The sequence below is a fragment of the Sphaeramia orbicularis genome, chromosome 19, assembly GCF_902148855.1.
Source record: "Sphaeramia orbicularis chromosome 19, fSphaOr1.1, whole genome shotgun sequence".
Classification (NCBI taxonomy): Eukaryota; Metazoa; Chordata; class Actinopteri; order Kurtiformes; family Apogonidae; genus Sphaeramia; species Sphaeramia orbicularis.
Window position 1 is genome coordinate 34,363,400 of NC_043975.1, and position 23,867 is coordinate 34,387,266.

At 36.3% G+C, this 23,867-nt stretch overlaps 1 protein-coding gene and 1 non-coding gene across 2 annotated transcripts in view; one reads left to right on the plus strand and one right to left on the minus strand.

Moving 5' to 3' along the window:
• Nucleotides 1–1,061: 1,061 nt before the first annotated feature.
• LOC115410080 (alpha-1,6-mannosylglycoprotein 6-beta-N-acetylglucosaminyltransferase B-like) overlaps nt 1,062–23,867 on the minus strand; it is a 31,835-nt gene continuing 9,029 nt past the window's right edge. Inside the window, exons 5-19 of the mRNA XM_030121508.1 lie at nt 22,772–22,892; nt 21,181–21,329; nt 18,144–18,208; nt 16,344–16,517; nt 16,087–16,254; nt 14,039–14,208; nt 11,678–11,809; nt 10,811–10,944; nt 9,049–9,191; nt 5,308–5,463; nt 5,029–5,175; nt 4,802–4,918; nt 4,633–4,707; nt 2,678–2,838; nt 1,062–1,603 (exon numbers count right to left, since the gene is read on the minus strand). Coding sequence (XP_029977368.1) covers nt 1,405–1,603; nt 2,678–2,838; nt 4,633–4,707; nt 4,802–4,918; nt 5,029–5,175; nt 5,308–5,463; nt 9,049–9,191; nt 10,811–10,944; nt 11,678–11,809; nt 14,039–14,208; nt 16,087–16,254; nt 16,344–16,517; nt 18,144–18,208; nt 21,181–21,329; nt 22,772–22,892 — 2,111 coding nt within the window. The 3' untranslated portion in view covers nt 1,062–1,404. The remainder of the gene's footprint in view (nt 1,604–2,677; nt 2,839–4,632; nt 4,708–4,801; nt 4,919–5,028; nt 5,176–5,307; nt 5,464–9,048; nt 9,192–10,810; nt 10,945–11,677; nt 11,810–14,038; nt 14,209–16,086; nt 16,255–16,343; nt 16,518–18,143; nt 18,209–21,180; nt 21,330–22,771; nt 22,893–23,867) is intronic.
• On the plus strand, nt 3,833–3,905 carry trnav-cac (transfer RNA valine (anticodon CAC)). Its single transcript has one exon. It is a non-coding gene; the product is annotated as a tRNA-Val (tRNA).

A 23,867-nucleotide genomic window follows, 5' to 3' on the forward strand; every position in this document is an offset into this window, starting at 1 on the left:
CCTGTAAGGCTTCCAAAATGGAAACGTTCAAGTTTAAATCTCACTTTTTGTCCATGCCATGTAGTCAAATCACAAAGTTTCCATGTTTGTTCACATCAACCTGAGGTAAATACACTTCAACAAGTAAGGGAGTTGAAAATCTGTAGGTCATGAGGCAGTCAAGGAATAATATTGGAGCAAATGCAAGAACCCTGGGGGAAATGAGTCATGTGTTATGATCAAAATCATTTTAAGATGTAATTTCTAGTAAAATAACTCAAGAAAACATAATTAATCCTCCCCTCAGAGACTTCTTACCAGTCTAAGTGATGCAAAAATATGTGCGTAAGACAAACAGTGTGGCCCTGCCTGCACTGGTGGGGGGGCATGGCTTTAAACAGAGCTATGGGGGTTTCCAAAGTAAAAGACGGTTGGGAACCACTGGTTTATATGACAGTATAATCATGGTCGTACGGTTGTGACCCCCCAAAGGCATTCAGAGGTTATCCATGATTCACTAAGATAATGAGCCTCATCACTTAGGCTGTCACCCTTTCCTCCTCTGAGGCTAAAGCTAATACTTGCAGCCAGCAATGCATGGAGAGTTCCATGAGCAGTAATTCCATGCAACACTGACCACTGTGATAAATTACTGTAAGCAAAGCGAGCATAAAATTGAAGTGTTCTATATGTTGTGTAATCTCTGGTAGTTTGGTATAAGTGTAAAATCACTACCAAGGGGATTAAATGCTGATAATGGAATGGTTTTGCAGTCATTGATGCCATTTCCCTTCAACTTAAAGAAAAAAAACAAAAGTTAAAGTATGTTTTTGTTTTAAAACGCACAACTTTTGCTATGTTTACACATAATATCCACACTACTGTGGAAACATAACATCCATGGAGAGGACCCGCTCCCTTGGACATACATGGCTCATTCTAAAGTCACAAAAATACAGCAATTCTTATTTTCAAGTGCTTATACATTAATAGAAAAATAACTGTCAATATTCTATTCCATTTCTACAAACTCCTAAATCTTACACACTGAACTTTTAACTTTCCATCAATGAACATTTTTAATGTTACAGTCACTTTTGGTTCCTGAGTAATGACTGTCATCAAAAATCAAAACATAGTCTAGCCAAAAAGATTAATTGGAAAATGTTGCTAATTCTATTCACCTTAACTCAAATACGGCCATGCTACAGTAATGGTTCCTTGTTTTTCAGCACATATCAGTTTGATATTATATCTTTATCAAAGCTTTAAATATCAGTGGCAATGATCTTGGTTTTCTTTGGTCAAGATAAAATCTGTTCTGATCCAGTCTATGTGGCAGATGATTCTTTGGTGCCGTCTTCGTCAAAGTACCTTTCTTCCTCCTCACTCCTTGTCATTTCCTGAGCTCTTTCACCCTGGTCTTTATGGGCAGTCGCTGCAGAGTGCCACTTGTCCAGGCGGGAAGGCTCTGCAGGGACACAGTCTGCGGTATAAAGGGTCCGCGCCGGCACAGCTGAACAGCATTGGCTCCTGTTGGAGGCCACAGTGTTGACCCCAAGGCTTGTAGGCAGGGAACAGGTGGTTCACCTCCTCCTGTGTGCTGGAGCAACCTAGTGCCAACCTACGAAACAGAAAACAGTACTTTGTGACAGTTATGTCAGTGGAGTATGTATGAAGTGAACAGCATAATCTTTTTTTTTTTTTTACTTCCGCCAAGGAATGGTGGAGGTTATGTTTAATCAGGGTTTGTCTGTTTGTTTGTCTGTTAGTTTGTCTGTTAGCAAGATAACTCAAAAAGTTATGAATGGATTTGGATGAAATTTTCAGGAAATGTTGATACTGGCACAAGGAACAAAAGATTAAATTTTGGTGGTGATCGGGGGGGGGGGGGGGGGGGGTGCTGATCTGCCTTGGCGAAGGTCTGTGCTCCCTGAGTACTTTTCTAGTTTTTGTATTTTGTTGTTTTTTTTTTTACAAATTTATTTATAATTTTATAAACATAGTTTACAATGGACTGAAATACATTAATTACACAGGTCATTATCCCCTCATCCCACCCCTTCCCTCCTCCAGGTGATACCCATGTAGATACAAAGGACATCTGACAAACAAAGCAACAACAACAACAACAACAACAACAATAATAATAATAATAATAATAATAATAGTAGCAACAGTAGTGATCAAAAACAAAGAAGAAAAAAAAAGAAAAAAAAAAGGAAAAAAAAACAAACTAGAAAAGCACTTGGAAAGCGCAGACCTTTGCCAAGGCAGATCAGCCCCCCCACCCCCGATCACCACCAAAAACTTATCATTTGTTCATTGTGCCATGATCAACATTTCCTGAAAATTTCACCCAAATCCGTCCATAACTTTTTGAGTTATCTTGCAAACAAACAGACAAACTGTGATGAAAACTTAACCTCCTCGGCTAACGTAAAAAGGGGCCACACGTATATGAACCAGTCCAAATAATAACATACAAGCAACAACAACAGCATAATCTTTGATAGTGTCTATTATCTCAGCTGCACTTATTCAAGTTTAACAGTTGAAAAGTTTGTTCTGGTGTTTGACTTTCATAAGGGAAATATAAAAATTGTCTTTCCATGTCCAAAAAAGTGAACTCATTAACTTTTAATAGCACACACATCTACAGCATCTTTACTGTTGTGTGGACGTCTGCCGCTCTCACCTGCTGAATGTGGCATCGCTGTTCAGATGATGAAACAAAGCAGGTTCACACACTAGAGAGGAGCGTTGACACACACTCACACATGAGTCACCCAGTGGACCCAGGTAGACCCTCAGAACACTGACCGGGGGCCACGTAGGCTGAGATGTACTGCAGAAATTCTGGATCAATTAAAGGGGGAGAAGGGCCGAAAAATAAGTATATACCTGAACTGATTCACAAATATATACAACATGTCTAACAAATGATATACAGTAGTGGAAAAAAATATTAGACCACCCCTTGTTTTTTTCAATTTCTCGTTCATTTTAATGCCTGGTATAATTAAAGGTACAACTGTTTGGACAAATATAATGATAACAACAAAAATAGCTCATAACAGTTTAATTTCAGAGCTGATATTTAACCATTTTCCATGTTTTCTTGATAATAACCAAAATCACTTCAGTTCTTAGATCAATATCTATGGCATTGTTCTGCCAAAAACAGTGCTTTTAGGCATTCCATGTTTTCTTTTCTGTCTGTTTTAGTCACATGATACACACAGGAGTTAGTACTTGATTGTATAACCACTGTTTCTGATGACTTTTGATTGTCTAATAATTTTTTCTGTGACTGTATATGACAAACATATCTATCTTTGAATGTGAAATTTTGTGATTTAACAAAATTATTTGCAACTTTGGTAGCATTATTCATCTCAGAGGTGGATCTGCTCACTGCTTAATAATTAATACTACTCACTGTCAGTTAATTATATTGATAAAGCAGGAGCTTTTACTGTACTCAGTAATAACTGGCTGGTTAAAAAGGTTGTAACATAAGTCCGGATGGAAATCAAGAACTAGTTCATTATATTGCCATTACACAATAAAATGATTACTAATAATGTTATCTAATTAAAGATAATGACATATTATATGCATTATTTGATGAAGTTGTTTATACATCATATATTATGTCACAGCTGATAAGAAACACTAAGAATTCCATTCTGATTATGTAGCGAACACTTCATAAAGATTTTATTGTTGCATTCATTATATTTAATAGAATTTATAAAGGATTTGTTAATGATTGTCACATCTTTTGAAACATTGTTGCATAGACAGATGGTATGCATAACTGAAAACCATTTTTAAGCATGCATAGAGTGGTTCCATAGTGTAGTGGTCATCACATCTGCTTCACACGCAGAAGGTCCTGGGTTCAATCCCCAGTGGAACCAAGGCTTTAGGAAAACCAGACTCAAGGAGCCTTTATTTCCCTTTGCCATCGAGGTCCGTAACAGGAGTGTACAATAACCATACAACTTGTTCTCAACCTTATACATATACTGTCATCTCTGACAGTTTATACACTTTATACATACATATATCATCCTGTTCAGTCTTGCACATTTAACATCTTACTTATCTCAGGCAGTTTTGCACATCTTGTATGCCATTTACCTCTGACAGTTTTCACAATTAGCCAGATATTGCACATTTACGTAAATATACATTTTTCTCTTAGTAAGTAGTAGCTTCTATTTTTTATATTTTTATACTCCTTTTCTTTCTTCATGCCATTTTTTTTAAATACCACTTTGTTTTGGTTTAATTTCCTAGTTAAATTATTCTATTTCAATTTTTATACTTATACTTTTATACTTCTCTTACATTCTCTTGGTATTCAGTGTGGATGGCAAAATATGATTTTCATTGTACAAGGAAACCTGTTTCTTTATTGTACACATGACAATAATCCCTGGGTCCTTGAATGACTATCATAGCAAAAGGTGCAACTGACGCTTATCATAATGTCATTAAGAAACTTTATTTGAATGGCCATTAACTTTTAAATTTCAACTAATGTGTATACAACTTTACACCTGTTCACAAAATGCAGAGGATATTGTCAAAGACTCTGATGAAGTAGCAACAACAATGACAATGCCTCCTGTTGATCTGTACCTGGTGAATGATGTAACTGTGAACTCTCTCCAGCATTCCTTCACATGTAAACTCACGGGGAGTGAAAGGCATCACCTGCAAAAATATAAAATACAACTTCATTTATCACCACTCTAGCTGGAGTTTATGGAAAACATGGGGTCTGCATACAGTCTGAGCCTTTCTGTACCTCTGTTTGTAAGATGGCTCTGACTGCTTCCTTTACAGCCGTTCTGTTCTTTATATCCACCGTCCATACGTGGGGTTTACCAATGAATTCTTCAGCATATGGGTGCTGATAGGAGATCTGTGACCCAAAGTTATGGTTGTCTCAAATCAGAAGACTCAGCTTTTATGACTAATACAGTAGTAATGTGATTTTTATTCCAGACTTGTATAGTCCTCCTGTATGTGTACCTGTCTGGTGGTGGGCTTTCCTTTGTAGAAATCATTGTTCTTAGATGAGTGTGGTGGGTTAAATCGTGGCTGGAGGAAGGCGCAGCCCATCGCTATCGCCTCGATGGGAGCTGGACCCTCATAAGGGAAACCAAGACCCACGAATACCTGAGAAGCAGACAGAGCAGTTTGAGGATGATGGATTCTGGTTCACCCTCGGCTTTAGATGCAGTAGATGCTCTTTAAAGATTCAGATCTGCTGCCTTTACAGCTTTACCCGAGGATGCGCTCTTATCTGACCTTGGCTCTGCGGAGAAGTCGTACAAAGTGTTCCTGAGTCAGCAGGCCGTGGTTTATGATGAAGCTGGGCAGTTTTGAAGGGTGTCCTGGAGGCTGGTAGACTGTGGCATGGGTCTCAAGTTCCTCGCTGATCACCTCCAAATATTCTGATTTTTCCTGGTGCAGATACAGATATGAGCTGAAAAGCATCATGTAGCCAACACTGATCCGTTTTTAAAAGCTTCTATATAGGTGCTTCTATGAAACTGGGTACATTTTGGTACTTTTCCAGCTTTTTAGACCCAATAATAAAAGAGAAATTTAGACATATTTCCCCCCACGATGAACCTAATGATGACCTCAGATAAATGCAAAAAAAAATTATACTCTTACTCTGAGCCATTCCAAAATAAAACGATTTTTTCGTCTAATATTGGGGCCAAATATAGGACCAAAATTGGGACGTGAAAAACTACCTAGGTGTCAGTGCATTTTATTTTAAAAACATGGCTTGAAATGATCTTATATACCACTATAAATAAAGACAGTATGTTAAATTTGATGATCCTACTGGTTTTTCTAATCCAGATGTGCAGGTTTTTCATGAATTGGCAGTCTCATTCCAGGTTTTGTATGTAACCCATCGTGTCCACTTGAGTTACATGCAGAACCTGCCCAGTTAAACGCATATACAGGGTGGGGAAGCAAAATTTACAATATTTTGAGGCAGGGATTGAAAGACAGTGTATGACCAATTAGTTTACTGAAAGTCATGAGAATTTATTTGCCACAAGAAAATTGACATAATAGAAAATGTTTTTATTCTATGTGTCCTCCTTCTTTCTCAATAACTGCCTTCCTGAAACTTGCGCAAGTGTTCCTCAAATATTCGGGTGACAACTTCTCCCATTCTTCTTTAATAGCATCTTCCAGACTTTCTCGTAATAGTTTTGCTCATAGTCATTCTCTTCTTTCCATTATAAACAGTCTTTATGGACACTCCAACTATTTTTGAAATCTCCTTTGGTGTGACGAGTGCATTCAGCAAATCACACACTCTTTGACGTTTGCTTTCCTGATTACTCACATGGGCAAAAGTTTCTGAAAAGATATGGATAATAGTGTTAGGTATGATTATGACATCAATATATGTTTGGTTTCAAAACAACTGACGCAGTACCTGCTGAGAAAAAACAACTAAATATTCATTGTAAATTTTGTTTCCCCACCCTGTATATTGCGAATGATTTTGCAACAGCAGTCATTTTTGTTAAACACTCTGCCTTGCATAATTAGTTCAATTCCCAAAATGTACCTGTGAGAGAATAAAGAGATATTCAAAAAAATGTTAGCGCGTAATTTTAGTGTCCTTTTGACTGTGTTACACACAGATTTTTGTGTTAAATATAATATAAAATAATATAAAAATGTGTTTAATCTGAAAAATAGTTTCTCTTTTATCCCGGTTAGTATTTATTTTTAAAATAGACCCAAAGTGCTTCCAAACTTGCTTCCTAACATTACCTACACCTGAATTTAACCAAGTAAATAGGAAAGAGCCGTCCAGTGTGTCAGCTGGAAACAAGTAATTTATATTTTCTGTGGTTGAGGAAAATATATAACTGTACAACACGTTATTAAAATCTGGAGGGACAGAAGTAAACTGTCATCTTCCAGGAATAATTGTGTTAGGTAAATAATCTTAAATAATCACTTACTTATTTTGTTAATTGGTTTATTTAACAGGGACATTGTATATCAGTTCACATTACTGTAAATGCACCAGAGTAACCCTAATGGCTATTTGTCATCTGCAGTCCCTGGACAGATGTTGAATTGTCACATGTACATTTAGTTTTTCTACAGATTTTTAAATTAGAAGTCTGTGTTTACAGTATTGTACAGGAAGTTCACTAGAGTAAATTCTTTTGCAAGTTTTTTTAGAGTATATACTAACCTTAATGTCAACCTGGTTACTAACCCACCTATTTTGGTCTGTCTGTTTTTGGTCTTCCTGTGCTGTCTGCAAAGCTGCTGAATACTTGAATTTCCCTCGAGATTAATAAAGTATCTATCTATCTATCTATCTATCTATCTATCTATCTATCTATCTATCTATCTATCTATCTATCTATCTATCTATCTATCTATCTATCTATCTATCTATCTATCTATCTATCTATCTATCTATCTATCTATCTATCTATCTATCTATCTATCTATCTATCTATCTATCTATCTATCTAAAAGGTAGCACAAAGTTATAAACATACAATTTTAAAAACATAAATTTAAGATACCCAAACACAGACATGTACAATACAAGTTTTTCAATAAAAAAAAAATCACAATTAATAAAACATCAGATAAAGTGAGTAAAAATTACTTAACTACACTTGGAACTTAGACATACAAAAAAGTATATACACATCCAACAGAGACAAGACTAAAAATGTCTAATGTTGGCAGCTCCAATAATTAATGTACCATTTTGAACTCAATATAAGGTGATGATTATAGATGATTATAAAATGATCATGAACGAAGATGATTCAAACATTTGGTGAAATCAAATTGTAAAAAAATCAACATAAGAAATTACAGCTTTGTTTGAAAATCAAAGTAGGAGTATTTTTGTTGTGAAAACATTTCATTTTTGTTTGTTTCCTTTTATCAGTGAGGTACTTAGAAAAGAAAAGCCTATAGAGCATAAAGGTTGGATTGTGTTTCAATGGGAAAAGCTCATGTGGTCTGATGAGTCCAGACTGACCCCGTTGCAGACTGATGGGTACATGAGGGTAAGAGTGGACTGTGTTATGATCTGGTCAGAATAAGTGTCCAGCTGACAACCTGAATAAACTGAATGGAGCTATGGGGACTCAAATTCTAAATATTTTAAGTAAATGGCTCGGAGCAGAAATCTCCTCAAACCCAGAGCTCTGCTTACTGGGGGATAAATCTCAGTTACCCAACATAACCAAATGTAACTCTTTGGTAATTTCAGTGGGTACACACCAGTTTGCCGAGTCATTTTAAGACATTGGAAGACATCAGAAACTCCACAGATGAATGGCAATGACTGAAACTGTATCCTATGAATGTATGCTTAGTAGATTAAGTGATGACAGAGGGGAGGGGGTGACCCGGTGGGATAGGTTTTGGGACTACATAAAGGTAGATAGGTATGCATGTATGAATGTATGAGTGCATGTACAGCTGTGTGTGTATACAGATACATATTGGTTGATATTATTATGTATCCACCTTCTTTTGTATTTGCTGCCTGTCTTTTATTTATTTTATTTTTGATGTATTATGTTTAGGAGATAAAAACTATGTTGAATCTGTCACCAGAGTTAATTGTTAATTATATGCTACCTGTTCTTGTACGGAGAAACATATTAAGTTTGCCATGTACCAAGCTTTTGAAAAATTCAATAAAAACTTGAATTCCACAAAAAATGGAGCTATGGATTTTTCATTCCGAGATGACAATACCAGGATTCACTGAGCTCAGATTAGGAAAATAGTTCAAGAGTAGTTCAAGGACCATGAAGCATCATTTTCACACATGGACTGGTCCAGACCTGAACTAAACTGAGAATCTCTGGTCTGATGTAGTGGTCTGACTTTCCTGTCATCTTGAAAAAATGAATGCAAGAAAAAAATAAAGCCGACTGAATATTAGAGAGTGGGTCCTTCTGTTTTTTTAGCCAGGTTGTGTATCTGTCTTATCAGATCTGATTGGTAGAGGGTCATTACCTGCCACATGTATTCTTGTTTGCCATATACAACTGAAATCTTGTCTTTCTTGTAGATGTCTGGCTCCAGCTCCTCCTCCGTCATCTCCAATCTCATGGCTTCCTCGCTTACAAAACCCAGAAAAGAGTTATCAGGAGTATGGGCTGTAAGAGGAGAGGATGATGGGGAAAAAGATAAATAGCATGTAAAAAATATCATATCAGTATAAAATTTCAACATCCCATTTCAACCTTAACCCATAAACACCCAGTGAGACTTTTATGTCAGTTCCCAAATTATTTTTTCTTCATTTTTGACCTCTCCTAAGCAATATATTACTGTTTATTATAATATAACCCTCTATATTTTGTGTTTTTAAAGTGAAAATCATGTATTTTCTTATATTTAATTTACTGATCATGTAGATGTTCATGAAAACTTAGATTAAAGTTGAGGGTTATTATTTCAAAAACAGAGAAAACTGAAGAAAAAGTGACTTTTTTTTTCAGCAAAGATATCATTAACTGAACATAAACTCATCATCTCCATTCATTGTCATTGATCCAACTCCATGGGTTTTACTGGTGAATCAATGTTGTAGAAGATGACAGTGTTTCCAGGTTCACTACGGAGCCTCTAAACGTCCAAATGGGTCATATCTGAAGACTATGAAAAGATGACAAACTGCATTTTACACTAATTATTTACTAATAAGATTAATGGATCAACAGTAATTAAACAGTTAGATCACTAGTTAGTTTTGGATGTTTGGGTCTTCTTGGGTTAATTCTAAACTGACTAATCTAAATATAACTATAACTTTTATCATTTTTGGGACAAAGACATGAGATAAAACATGAATATCTATGCACACATCTCTGTGGATGTGTAGAAAACATGACCGCAGAATCAAAATTCATTCTTGGCCAGACATTAATGGCTAAAAAGGTGAGGAAGTCTGCAGTTTAAACTAAACTTGTGTAAGACTAGAAATATACTGCACTATATAAATCAGCTAAAGGAAAGGAAATGAGAACTCTAAATGTAGCTGGGGTCAGGTCTGGGTGTTTGGAGAGGCAGCTACCACCCATCTGCCCTCTGACACACCAAGGAAGGTGTTAGAGATGAGTATTTACTTAAGACATGCAGGAATGTGCAGGCAAAGGTGCATGTAAGCATCAATTTGAATACAGTATATACATCGGTGTGTGTGTTTAAAAGGCTTTGCCAAATCTGGGACATTCAACTTACGGCAGGACGGGATTGGCTCTGGTACAGCTCCAATTGTCAACATTTGTTTCTAACACCTGTCTGGGTTCGCAGCTTAACACACTGACTTGTCAGATTATCAGAGATGAGTAGCAGCGCACTGATATGATCTAAATCATACAGGTAGCTGGGGTTTGATGGAAGCTCTTATATGTTTGTTGTTTATCTTGCTCCTTTAAAATATTACAAACACCTTCAAACTTTTCTTGCTTTTTCCTTATTTTGGTTGGCTACCCCCCCCACCCCCCCCCCCCCCCCCCCCCCCCCCCCGTTCCTCCTTTAGCAGGACAAATAAATGGTATTCCAGTCTGAAGGATGGGAAACATGGCTCTCAGCCCAGTTCATCCAGCTTGTCCGGATCTCCCGGCAGGGTGGGATAGACGACAGGGAGAGGTGTTGGAATGAAAGCTCTGTCTGGGCATGAAGTTTATTTAACCTCAGCTATTAATCCTCTCACTGCAAGGACTCATAGAGGAGTGGATGTGAATAATTATTGCAGCAGACACAGACTTACGGAACATTGTCATATATTGTTTGGGCTGCAGACCCCAGCTGCCCCACAGTGTTTTGTATCCACGGCTGTGTGCATAATTCCCCAGATTAAAGGCTGGTTCTGTCCCAAATGAGTCCAGGATTCTGTAACGGCACCTAGAGTGATTTAAAAACACATATTGCATTAATATACAGTACATGTGTATACCACATGGTTTGATGATCATATTCATTTAACCCATAAAGACTCAGTGTTACTTTTGTGTCAGTTCCCAAATTAATTTTTATCTCTATTTTTAACCTTTCTTAGCTGATCTATCACCATTTATTCCACTACTATGCTCTGTGTTTTGCATTTTTAAGTGAAAATCACCTACTTTCCTATATTTAATGTACTGATCATGTAGAAGTTCATAAAGCTCAGATTAAAGTTGAACTTTATTGTATCAAAAACAGAGAAAACTGAAGAAAAAGTGACTTTATCGGTAAAATATAGCATTAACTGAATATAAATGAAGTGTCTACAACTCCTGTCATTTATCAAACTCCATGGGTTTTACTGATGAATCAGTGTTGTGGAAGATGACAGTGTTTCACATTCACAACGGAGCCTTTGAACGTCCAAATGGGTCAAATCTGATGACCATGAAAAGATGACAAACTGTATTTTACACCAATTATTTAAATGTATTGATAGTATTAATGGATGAACAGTTATTAAACATTTTAGATCAGTAGATCCTTTTGATCGCTGGATGTTTGGGTCTTTATGGGTTAAAAACACTACATGTTATGAATGAATATTGTAAAATCTCTTAATCTCTGTAAATAAAAAGAAAAGACTGTATTGTAAATGAATTATAATAATGAATTTTAACAATAGTAATACTTATAATGGAGGAAGGCCAGTCCCATGGCTCCTTGAAGGTGTGCAAGGCCATGATAGTCTGTATAGATCAGGTCAAAAGTCAGGGGCCTCTGAATTGGACAACCGCCTCGGCCTGGAGCTGCACCTATAAGGCTAGACAAACCAAAACAAATCCCTGTCAGCATTCTCAGGATAGGGTACCACTGATATTTACAGTGAGTGAAGTTTTAACAGGGTTGACAACCATTGAAGGTGATATTTAGAGGTCGACCGATATGGGTTTTTCAAGGTTCAAGGTTCACTTTATTGTCATTGCATGTTGTGTATACATGAAACCAAATCAGCACTCAGGACCAGCAATATACATAAGGCCAATGCTGATTTTTAAAAAATTTGGTCAGCCGATGGTTAATATCTACAGCTGATTTTGAGGCCAATATTTAAGGCCATTATTTTTAAGCACATTGACCATAAAATACAATTGAAACTCTCAGATAATTTAGATTTTTATGCAGCAATATAAATGAAATTATTAATACACATAGTACTTTTTAAACATTTATTAAATTTCAAGTGCCACCCACACAGGTGCCTGATCAAATATCTTATAACATTTTTACTACTGATCAAATATCGACTTTCAAAGAAAAATTAAGGCTGATGGCCGATATTGAGAAAAATCAATATAATGGCCAGGCAATATGTCAGTCTACCTCTAATATTTAGTGATTTTTTTCAACATCAACAACATTTTTTTCATACAGAGGTTGGAAAGAAACACTGAAGGCCCTCATTAGAGTTAGCGTTCATTTAATCCTTCATATAACCTTCATTTAATCGCTTTTCAGCTTCTGCTTAAGGAAATTAACTCTGGTCCACACTAAAACATATTAAAATACGGTGATGCAAATTAACAGTGGATACCACGCACTATAAAACAGAAAAGAAGAAAAGACGGTCCGTTTAGAGCTACAGTAGAAACATGGTAACACAGTATGACGGACTCTAGAAACACACTATGGGATTACAAATACATTTATGAATATTGTATTACATGTCTACTCCCTACTTCCTGATCTAATCCTGTTCATCCCTTTGTATTTAATCTGCTGTAGTTCTGTGTCCGAGGCCATAAAATTCATCCAGTTGTCATTCTGCTGCTTAACATGTGATGATAAAGGGCAGAGGAAGTGGATAAAGCTGATAAGGAAAGTAATAAGTCTTCCTCCAAGGAGAAAAAAATGAAGTTTTGTACCAGCTAATGGTAGTACATTAGGCAACTAACATTAGTCCACACTGCATCTGTCAAATTGGGCCTTTACTGATACTGGGTCCGATCAAGTGGTAACACGTGGGTGCATTTGGTGTTCAACAGTCTCTGTCGTGTAAGCAGAGTAACTTCTATGTGTGTATTATACATATTTGAGGAGCACTTTAACATTATGTGTAACAAAATTTGGGGAGATAAAATTTTTAGGTGAAAAATGTCAAATAACTGCTCAGTAACATGTGGACTTGAAACAAACATAAATTTTTTAAGCTTTACACAAACATTCAAAACATGCGGTTCTCAACAGAAACTGATATCAAGTAGGACAAACCTTTTAGATATTATGTTCAACTATGCTGAAAATAAATTTTGGAGAAAAATATTGAACGCTGATGTCATCATGTCTATGCATGTGCTGATTTCAGAATATCAATTGCCTCTATATATGTGCTAAGTTTGAAGTAAATTGAAACAAAATTTATGTTTTTATAGACATTTAAAATTTTGCCCATTATAAGTAAATGGGAGAAGAAAAAAGATTTTAAAAAATACCTAAAAAATTTGAACTTTGACCTACTTTTCCCAAAATGTAATGACATCTATTCTGAGTCACTGGCAATCTATAAACCCAATTTGGTATGAATTCAACCAATAGTTTTGCTGATACAGACATTTGAAATGTTGCCCATTACAAGTAAATGGGAAAAAACAAGATATTAAAAATTCATAAAAAATTGGAACTTTGACCTACTGTTCCTAAAATGTAATGAAATCTATTCTGAGTCACTGGCAATCTACAAACCAAATTTGGTATGAATTCAACTGATTGTTTTGCTGCTAGAGTGTTAACAAACAAACAAACTGAACCAAAAACAATACCCCTGCCTCCTCTTTGGGGGTGGGGTAATTATAGTAAACCTTAGTATAGGCTCCACTGTTCAGACCCTAAAATGAATTTTATGGCCCTGACGTCAGACCAAGCAACCAGACCAGATCCTCCTAAAGAATGTTATGAACTGAATGTTTAATATAATCAGAATTTTATCATGTTTACGGACACATTTCACAAACTAATGTGTCACTATATATGTATGTTACAGTTTGACATAAACCTGTGGAGTCGGTGTTGTGAGATGCTCAGGGTCACGTTGTGGCCCAGGATGGTCAGACTGGCACCGAGGTCAGCCCACTGGACCAGCTCTCCCAGAGGCCCCCCTCTGTCCACCATAGCTTGAAAACGCTGACCAATACTTCCAGCCAGGGTGCCAGGATAAAGAAGCACCTAGAGGACATAAGGGGCTGCTGTTTTTAAAGTGTCAGACCAATAAACCTAAGATAAGATAAGATAAGATAAGATAAGATAAGATAAGATAAGATAAGATAAGATAAGATAAGATAAGATAAGAGTTTATTGATCCCACCATGGGGAAATTTCACAATTAACTCTTTCCCCGCCATTGACGAGATATTCCGTCAATTGCTTCCCAACGCTTCCCCGCCAATGACGAGATTTTCCGTCAATCCGTGTTTTCACTGTTATACTGTAGTTGGAGGTGTTGTGGATCATGTGAATTACTTTCCTTAGTCCAAAAACAAACAATTAAGCAACTTTTTCGGAAAAATGACGGGCCGGGTTTAACGTTTTTGCACTGGAGTCTCCGTATCCCATGGCAACGCATCCAGCGGCAGTCACTGAATGAGGAAGTGCAGACTGTGCAGGAACCGCGCGCAGTTTCAAAAGCCTTAAAGATGATTATGGAGACAGAGTCTGACAATTCAATATATGATGGAGCTACAGAAGAACCATTTAGAGACAGGAACGGAGAAATAGAAGGTGAGGGAGACGGACACGGAACACGGGAAACACGGAGCGGCTCAGGTCCGACACGGAGGTGCGGGTGGGGGGGGCGGGGGCACAGAGCAACACGGAGAAAATGACAGACAGGAGGAAGAGAAAAGAGACATTTGTAGAGGACATTCAAGGAGAAGACAGACATACAGACATGGGACAAGACAAAGGAAAGCTAGTCTGCATCTGTTAGAGTGAGTTCAGATTCAGACTGAGGACACAGAACATATTCAGCTGTAGAATGTCAGCAGGACACATGGAAGACACTTTTGGATTTGGCTTTTGTATGAAATAAATAAATACATATATTCATACAGAGATAAATAACTAGATGTCCATAGAATTATTTACAGATCAAACACAGCAGCTGGTCCAACAGGAGGACCTGGTGCAGCCAAAGGCCAGAAATCTACAGTATTTAGTGCATTTGTTTCTTTTTTTTCTTGAAAATGAGGAATATTGAGGTGTTTATATCCAAAAGCTAAACTACTATGTGTTAGACTTATAACTGATGTATGTAAATGTGCAAAGTGTAGAAGGAACCTGGTGCTTTAGAAGATGTTTGGTCTAAAGTTTGGTGTGGATTCCCCTAACATTTTGTGGAATGATGGGATATCTTAGAGCTGTTTGTTACTTTTATTGCTGTTATTATTATTTTATTTTGTGATTTTGAAGACAGCGTTACTGTTGGTAAATAAGAAAGAGTCAAAAATGTAAATAGGAAATCAGTTTTCTCTTGAAAATCAATATCTTTGAAAAAAATGCAATTTTCTCAGCTTTTTGCTCAAAATTCATTTTTTTCCTGAAAATGACCAATATTCAAATGTTTATATCTCACGAACGAATAAAGATAGAATAAAATAGTTTTTTGTGTTTAAAAGTTGAAGTTCTGTTCTTTCTTTTGATGTATTCAGTGTTCACATACTCCTAACACAACATTTTCAGTGAGCCTCCAAAGATTAGTGAAAATGACCAAAACGGCTGGCGCTGGCTACCAACTCACTGGAAAATGCTCTGGCGGGGAAAGAGTTAACAACAGTAACATACAACACACTAGTGCAAGAGAAAGACAGGTAGAAAAACCACAAGTATGAGTGAAATACAGGAAAAATAAGAAATTTGGTATTATACAAATAGAGAATTAGAATTTAAACATTCTTAAAATTAAAATTTGAATGGTATTTACAAATTTACATTATTTACATTGTGGTTGCACATGTACATGGTGTGATATGGGGGTTATTATGGAGTATTAGTTTTAAAGGAGGAAATAACTAGTGAGTTGTAAAAGACTGGACCTGGTGGTTTTACCCTCATCTGGTTGGAGACTGTCTTGTTGCTGTTCTGCCTCATCCTCTGACCTGCCTGTATCCACCTTTCAGACATCCTCTCCACTCTGGATCGGATAAATTTCATAGCTGGACCACTGTTGTTGTTGATCGTCTCATAGAGTGGAGTTAGACTTGTACGTATCTCCGCCTAAATATATGTATCGATGTGTAGAATCAGTTTTATAGAACACTCATGGTACAGAAACACACACAGGCATACACTTGGTTTGTACGTACTCTCTCTGTGTGAGACTTCAGTTTCTGATGCCACACCAGTGCAGAGCGGTTCCTGCCGGGTCGGGGTGGACAGAAGTCTTCTATTTGGCTCAGGTAACTCAGTATAGAACAGGTGGTACCATCCACCCCATAAAAGGTGTAGCAGGGATCTGACTGCCAGTGGACTCGAAGAAACTGAAAGATAGAGGCAGGCTGGGGTTAAAGCAAAGCCGAAAACAACAGTGCATTTTTCTTACTGATTATCAGTTAACAAACTGCTTTGTCTATAATGCAGGTGTCAAACACATGGTCAAAACCAGCTCATGGGATAAATTTGTGAAATTCGCAAAAATCACACTTAAGATACCAACCTTTTATCAGGCAAATGACTATTTTTACTCATTTCCACACACATTACAAGACAGTGACACCAACAGTTCCAGTGAGGACCGTGAGTCAACAATCTCAGGTCCAATGTGGTCTACAGGGTCTGTAAGGTCCACTCTGCATGAACAGTGAGTGTACCTGCTGTGTTAGGTACCATGAAGTAATGGTACTAATGTAAGGAAAGATGTTCAAAGGGATAATGTGGATGTGGACAGGGGTCTGGATCAGCACTGATGTTGGTCTAATGTTCTAAAAGTGATGCTCCAAAATACATGTTCCTTTATATTACATGTGTTTTTCTTGTATTTTTTATGTATATTTCTTGGTTTTTGTTTTTTTTTGCTACATATGGGCAAGGAACCAAATACAGTAATTTCATTGGCCTTGATTTTCTACATGACGATAACAAATTTTTGAAAAATTTCTCAAAAATAATAAAGACTTTTTATGTCCTCCAGCAACACACCGAGGTTTACATTTAAGAGTATTTCTATGAGTGAACTATAAAGGGTCAACAATCAATGGTATCAAAATAATTTTAATTCAGGTTTCACATACAGACACGTACACAATCTCAAGTGGGTCAGAGTTGTAAAATACTATCATAATAACCTATAAATAATGAAAGACGCAAATTTTCTCTTTGTTTTAGTGTAAAAAAGTAACATTACATGGAAATGTTCATATTCAAAAACTATCCTTTAACAAAAAATGTGAATAACCTGTTCAAATATGAACCTGAAATGTCTTAAGAGAAGTAAGTGCGATTCTAACAATATTCTACCTGTTACTAAATATTTGGTGCATTTGTAATTGTAATGTAAGTTGTATTGCACATGTGTAAATGATAGACTGAGGCAGAATAATGTTAAAATTGCACTTACTTTTCTTAAAACATTTCAGTTTGTTCATGTTATTCAAATATTTAGGGAAACTTTGAGGATATAGGCATTTTCATATTATAATAAAAAATTTTTCAAGTAATTTTTTGACACCCCTGGTCTATAATGTACACTAGTTGTCAAAACATAAATTTATTGTGATAAGAAGATGCTTGCATGTTTCTTCATATCATACTTTTTCTTGCTTACTGTTTTCCCCACTATCCCCTATTATCTTAACCTGCTCTGTTTAACATTATCTGTTCATTAACTTCTGTTCATTGTGTATGTGATTTTTTTCTTCATACTTGTCTACCACCTATTATTGTGCTTAATTATACAAAAAGTTCTGCACTGACTTTCATGAATGCAAGGGCAAAAGTCAGTAACAAACCCCTTAACTTTTTAGAGTGGATTCATGAAACAACTACTTCACAATTTTAACATAACCTCAAATTCATATGTATAAAGAAAAGTGAACTCAAAACTTGATCAAGGGAAGCATTAAGAGGGTAATCCAGTGCATACTCCACATACATTTGCACTTTCTCACCTCCACTTTCTCGGCACACACCGGATATTCAGGATCCATGGGCACCTCACACTTCTCGGCGGGCCCTGCAGGCAAGGTATCAGCCGTCAAAAAGTGTTTTCACATGTGCCCAATTTGAATTTCTCTCTCTGTAATCCCAGTTTTGGTAACAGAAAGTGCATTGTTGAGTTAACTCAGTGTGGGTAATGAAGAACAGTGGATAATAACTTTGATATACAACCTCTCGACTGAAAGGTGCACAATGAAAAGCAGCCATCAGCACGACATATAGTGCTGCCATGCATGTAAGAGGCATTAGAGTACAGGCAGTGTGTTCTCAGAGGCCCTTTCCCGTAAGCCCCCCCACCATCTTTAGCCAACGTCAATCAACTGGAATGAACACACACGTATATATACTGAATACACTCACACACACCTGACCCACCTGCCTCCTACCAAACATTCTCTTTTACAATGGTAGCCCTTGCCAAAGTATACAGTCCTTAACTGTGTAAAACAACCTAGTAAAAAGGAAACGAGTGAAAAAAAAAGATAAGAAAACCTACTGGCATAGCTGAGGTGTGAAGGCCTGAAAACAGTGATACGCTTGAGAGACGGAAAAAAGAGAAAAAAGTGCACCCTCTGCAAAAACAGGAGTATGAGTGGACAAGTTGGTGAAAGGACTCCTGGGTAATTCAACTGTGCTTTATGGGTGTGAGGTAATGTGAGAGGAACACGGTGATGGGGAAGTGTGTATTTGTGTGCATGCGGGTGGCATTTGTGTTCATGTCCACAAATGTGTATCCTTGTATATGAATGGTGTGGTGTCTGTGTGTCCCAAGCTTCACAAATCCCCTTTTTGTTTGGGGGGGGGACTATGAGTGTGCACCCACTTCACGTACACTCGCACGACCCCTCGCGTGCCAGCCGGGGTGAGTAACCCGACTCTCACCTGACACCTCTCGAGAGGGTCGTTGTGTAGATGTAAAACTTTTCCTCCCAAGTTGATCACCCTTTGGCTCTGTGGGACTTGTTAAACTTCTATTCAAGGACTTCATCCCCCATAACCACCTGCACTCACTGCCCTTTAACCCCCCCCTTCACACCCTCCATTATCACAGCTTGTTAATTTCACTGTGTGGTTAACCTCTATTGAGGCTATGAACCGTGCATTTGGCCTGAAGTATCACGCTACCACTGCAGGCAACCACAGAAAATCATGCAACACGCCAATTATTGAAGCTGGCAACATGCATGGTGGGGAGAGTGTATTTATTTGGTGTAGCCACAATGTTTTAGCATGTTATAACTGGAACAAACCGTAAAATCTGTGTTTTACCTCGGACAATGACTTTCTTGTAGTATAAATGTAAGGTAAATTAACGCTAAAGTAGGCAAGATTCATATTTAACACAATTATACACACATCATGTTATAGTTGGGCAACATTCAGACAATTCACTTCTAAATGAAACTGATTTTTTTCTCTGTATCGCCTAAAATAAATTTGGGTTTTATGTATATATTTGGTCACTCACACACTATAAAGTGAAAGAAAGATAGAAAACCTCATGCTCATCAATGTTTGCCGTCATGAGCATGAACTTAACCCATAAAGACCGAGTAGTACTTCTATGCCAGTTCCAAAATAAATTTTTGTCTCTATTTAACCTTTCTGAAGTGATTTATCACCATTGATTGTAATATTACCCTCTTTATGTTGCATTTTTTTCAGTGTTAATCAGGTATTTTCCTATGTTTCATTTACAGATCATGTAGATGTTCATAAAAGCCCAGATTAAAGTTGAGGGTTATTATATCAGAAACAAAGAAAACTGAAGAAAAATTGACTTTTTAAGCAAAATATATCATTAACTGAACATAAAACAAGTGTCTCCAAGCAGTGTCATTTATCAAACTCCATAGGTTTTACTGGTGAATCAGTGACGGTGTTTCCACGTTCACTACAGAGCCTCTGAACATCCAAATAGGTCACATCTGATGATCATGAAAAGATGATAAACTGTACTTTACCTGAATTATTTCAAAGTACTGATAAGTTTAGTGGGTCACAAGTTATTAAACATTTTAGATCAATAAATGGTTTTGGTTACCAGTGGCCAGTGCTACATTTGTAGCAATTCCAAATAAATGTTTTTCCTCTATATTTAACTTTTCTGAGGTGATTTAACACCATTTATTACAATATTATCCACTGTATTTTTATTTATTTTTTTATTTTAGTTATTTATTCTGAACATGCAATGAAATTTTGCAAATATGTGAATAAGTAAAAACATAAATAAATAAATAATACAAAAATCAGCAATCAAGACAATCTTAGACAGAAGAACAGCACAATAGTTTCATTTAGCCTACATGCCTGCAAAGGGGTAGGAAGAAATGTATTTTATTTAATACCACCACTTCCCCATAAAATATTAATAATATATATTTATCTCCCTCTCCCTTTTACATTATGTTTTTTTCAGTGAAAATCAGGTATTTTCCTGTATTTAATATCCTGATTGTGTAGATGTTCATAAAAGGTCCTATTAAAGTTGAGGGTTATTATATCAGAAACAGAGAAAACTGAAGAAAAAATGACTTTTTCAGTGAAAATATCATTAACTGAACATAAAACAAGTGTCTCCATCCACTGTCAATGATTAAACTCCATGAGATTTATTGGTCACCATGGAGCCTCTGAACGTCCAAATGGGTCATATCTGATGACCATGAAAAGATGACTAACTGCATTTTACCTGAATTATTTCAGCATGTTAATAGGTTGAGTGGTTCAGAAGTTATTAAACATTTTAGATCAGTAGATGCTTTTGGTCACCAGTGACTGTTTGGGTCTTTATGGGTTAATGTCACCTGCCTCATATGATTTTCCCAAATATGTTACATGATTTCAATAAGTTTAATGCCATTCTGTATTCCCTTATTGTAGATGACTCAAAAAAATACTAAGAAGGTAAAAAAAAAAAAAAAACAATTTCCCTGGAAGTAGTTAATACAAGTCAATCAAAGCATGGTGAAGTAGAAATCTCACCTGTGTGTGGTCTGTGGTCATTGTGTGGCTGAGGGGTGTCGGCCTGATTTTGTTGGTGTTGTTGATGACTGAGTTGGTCGAGCCTCTGGGACACTCTCTTCATCTCCCGTTCAACCAAGCGGGCCAAACCCTGCTGATCCTGTCTAAAACTAGGAAACAAGCAGAGATCTATGTAAAGAGTGTGGAGCTAAAATGATGTACATGCATGAATAAACATACACTGAATATAGAGGTGGAGGTCTTTAGGTGTCATGGGGGGTTTATTACTGTTTTGGTAAGTTTATTTATGTGTGTATATATGCATATATACACATGTATGTATGTATGTATGTATGTATGTATGTATGTATGTATGCATGTATGTATGTATGTATGTGTGTGTGTGTATGTATGTATGTGTGTATGTGTGTATGTGTGTGTATGTATGTATGTATGTATGTATGTATGTATGTATGTATGCACGTATGTATGTGTGTGTGTGTGTGTGTGTATGTATGTATGTATGTATGTATGTATGTATGTATGTATGTATGTATGTATGCATGTGTGTATGTATATGTGTGTGTATGTAAGTATGTATGTATGTATGTGTGTGTATGTATGTATGTATGTATGTATGTATGTGTGTATGTATATATGTATGTATGCATGTGTGTATGTATGTATATATGTATGTATGTATGTATGTGTGTATGTATATATGTATGTATGTATGTATGTATGTATGCACGTATGTATGTGTGTATGCGTAAATGTATGTGTGTGAGTACAGGTATGCATATATATTTAGATATGCATGTATGTTTATAAATCTATAATGAATATCTGCTAGTGTGTTGATCTGTGGAGATCCAGGCGTTCTAGATGTGGTAGTTTTTATGCTGTTGTGTATTTGTGCATGCTGTACCACATTTGTCCAGCAGTCACTGCCAAATCGTTCTGGGCATAGCAATATTGATTGTAAAGCTACTGTATTCCAAAATTAACAATATCTCCCAAAATATTCATCCTATTAACTTGCCATTTTCATTACTGTCTTCCTTGGCCAAAAATAATTATGTATTCCAAACTGCAGCAGTCAGCTCTTTTCGGATTTAGTGTGATTTCTGAGACACACACACACACACACACAGAGGCCACTGGCCATTTATAATATAGATGAATATTTAATGGAGAAGGGGTAGGATGAAATAATTCTTGCTTCTTCCCACTCCTTTTTGAGTTTGTTGAAAGACTGTATTTATTTCTATTTATGTTATAATTGTACTTTCTTTCTTTCTTTCTTTCTTTCTTCTTTCTTTCTTTCTTTCTTTCTTTCTTTCTTTCTTTCTTTCTTTCTTTCTTTCTTTCTTTCTTTCTTTCTTTCTTTCTTGTACATTTAGTTTTTGAGTTTTCCTTCTTCCTACAAGTTTGAATTAACTATCTAACTGATTGGCTGACTAAATAGCTACCTAAAACTACATGCTGTACACTGTTTTGTATGCACAGATAAGCAAATACTGACATATACAGTAATATACATATATGCATGTAAGATACAAAGATTCCAACACCATTCTCTATACATTACTCCAGTAGTGTTGTTTCGTACCTCTGTAGCAGCATACTGAGGTCATCTCTGGTCAGCTGAGTGAAAGCTTTCTCTTTACTTAACCTGTGCACCTGAGTATTCAAAGCCTCCAACCGAAGAGCCAGTCTACGAAAGCCATGTCCTGTAACACAGAGTAAACACCAACCTCCAGGTCACATATGGGCAACAACGACAAACATTATACACATATTTAGTACAGTTAACTATTATAGGTCCATGGTCCGTGTGTCATAAAACAGCAGGGGAGATCATGTTTCGGTCTGACTTGTTCTGCTACAAATGAAGCAGTGATTACGTTCGTGCATGTTTTCTGTATATTACTCAGAGGATAACACCACCTAATCACATTTTCCAGGTCTGGTTTATTACAGTTAGAAACACTAATGACCAATAATATCTGTCAACCAAAATGCAGTAGTAGGGTGAAGTCAAGGGAAGGTTAACATCTGGTCAAAACAATTAAATTACAATAATCTACACTAAACCTATATTTTTGGGTAGGTAATTACTTATATTTTCAGGAAAATGCATTTTGAAATGAGAAAAATTTTGTGAAAAAAAAAAAAAAATGTGAGGAGTTTTATGAGTGTGAATGTTTGGAAAGTGATAAAGTTTTCTGCTGTCATTCTGGGTTCATTTTATAAACTCTCATAAATAAACTAAATTTATTCCAAATACATCGATATTTGACTATTACATTATTAATGTCATATTCTAAACACAGTGTTTAAAATTAATAAATGCATATATCTATGCAAACTATATTTGAATATAATGGCAATTTTATTTGTATATTGTAAATATTGTAAATATTGTAAAAAAAAAAATAAAAAATTGATATTGATAATTGACATAAAATAGTCTAATTTGATGTTTACTTTTGTTGTCCATCCGTGACGCTGCAATGTGTCAAAACTCTTGCTATTTTGGTATAATGAAATTTTTTTTCCTCTAACCAATTATTAAGTTGTAAAATAGAGGGTTTAAGGTATACACTGAATATGTTTTAGGATGAAAATGTCATAGGAACTTCACTTTTGAGAACTTTATAATTCTTGCAAAAAATAAACATTAACTTTTTGTCCATCTCTGACGC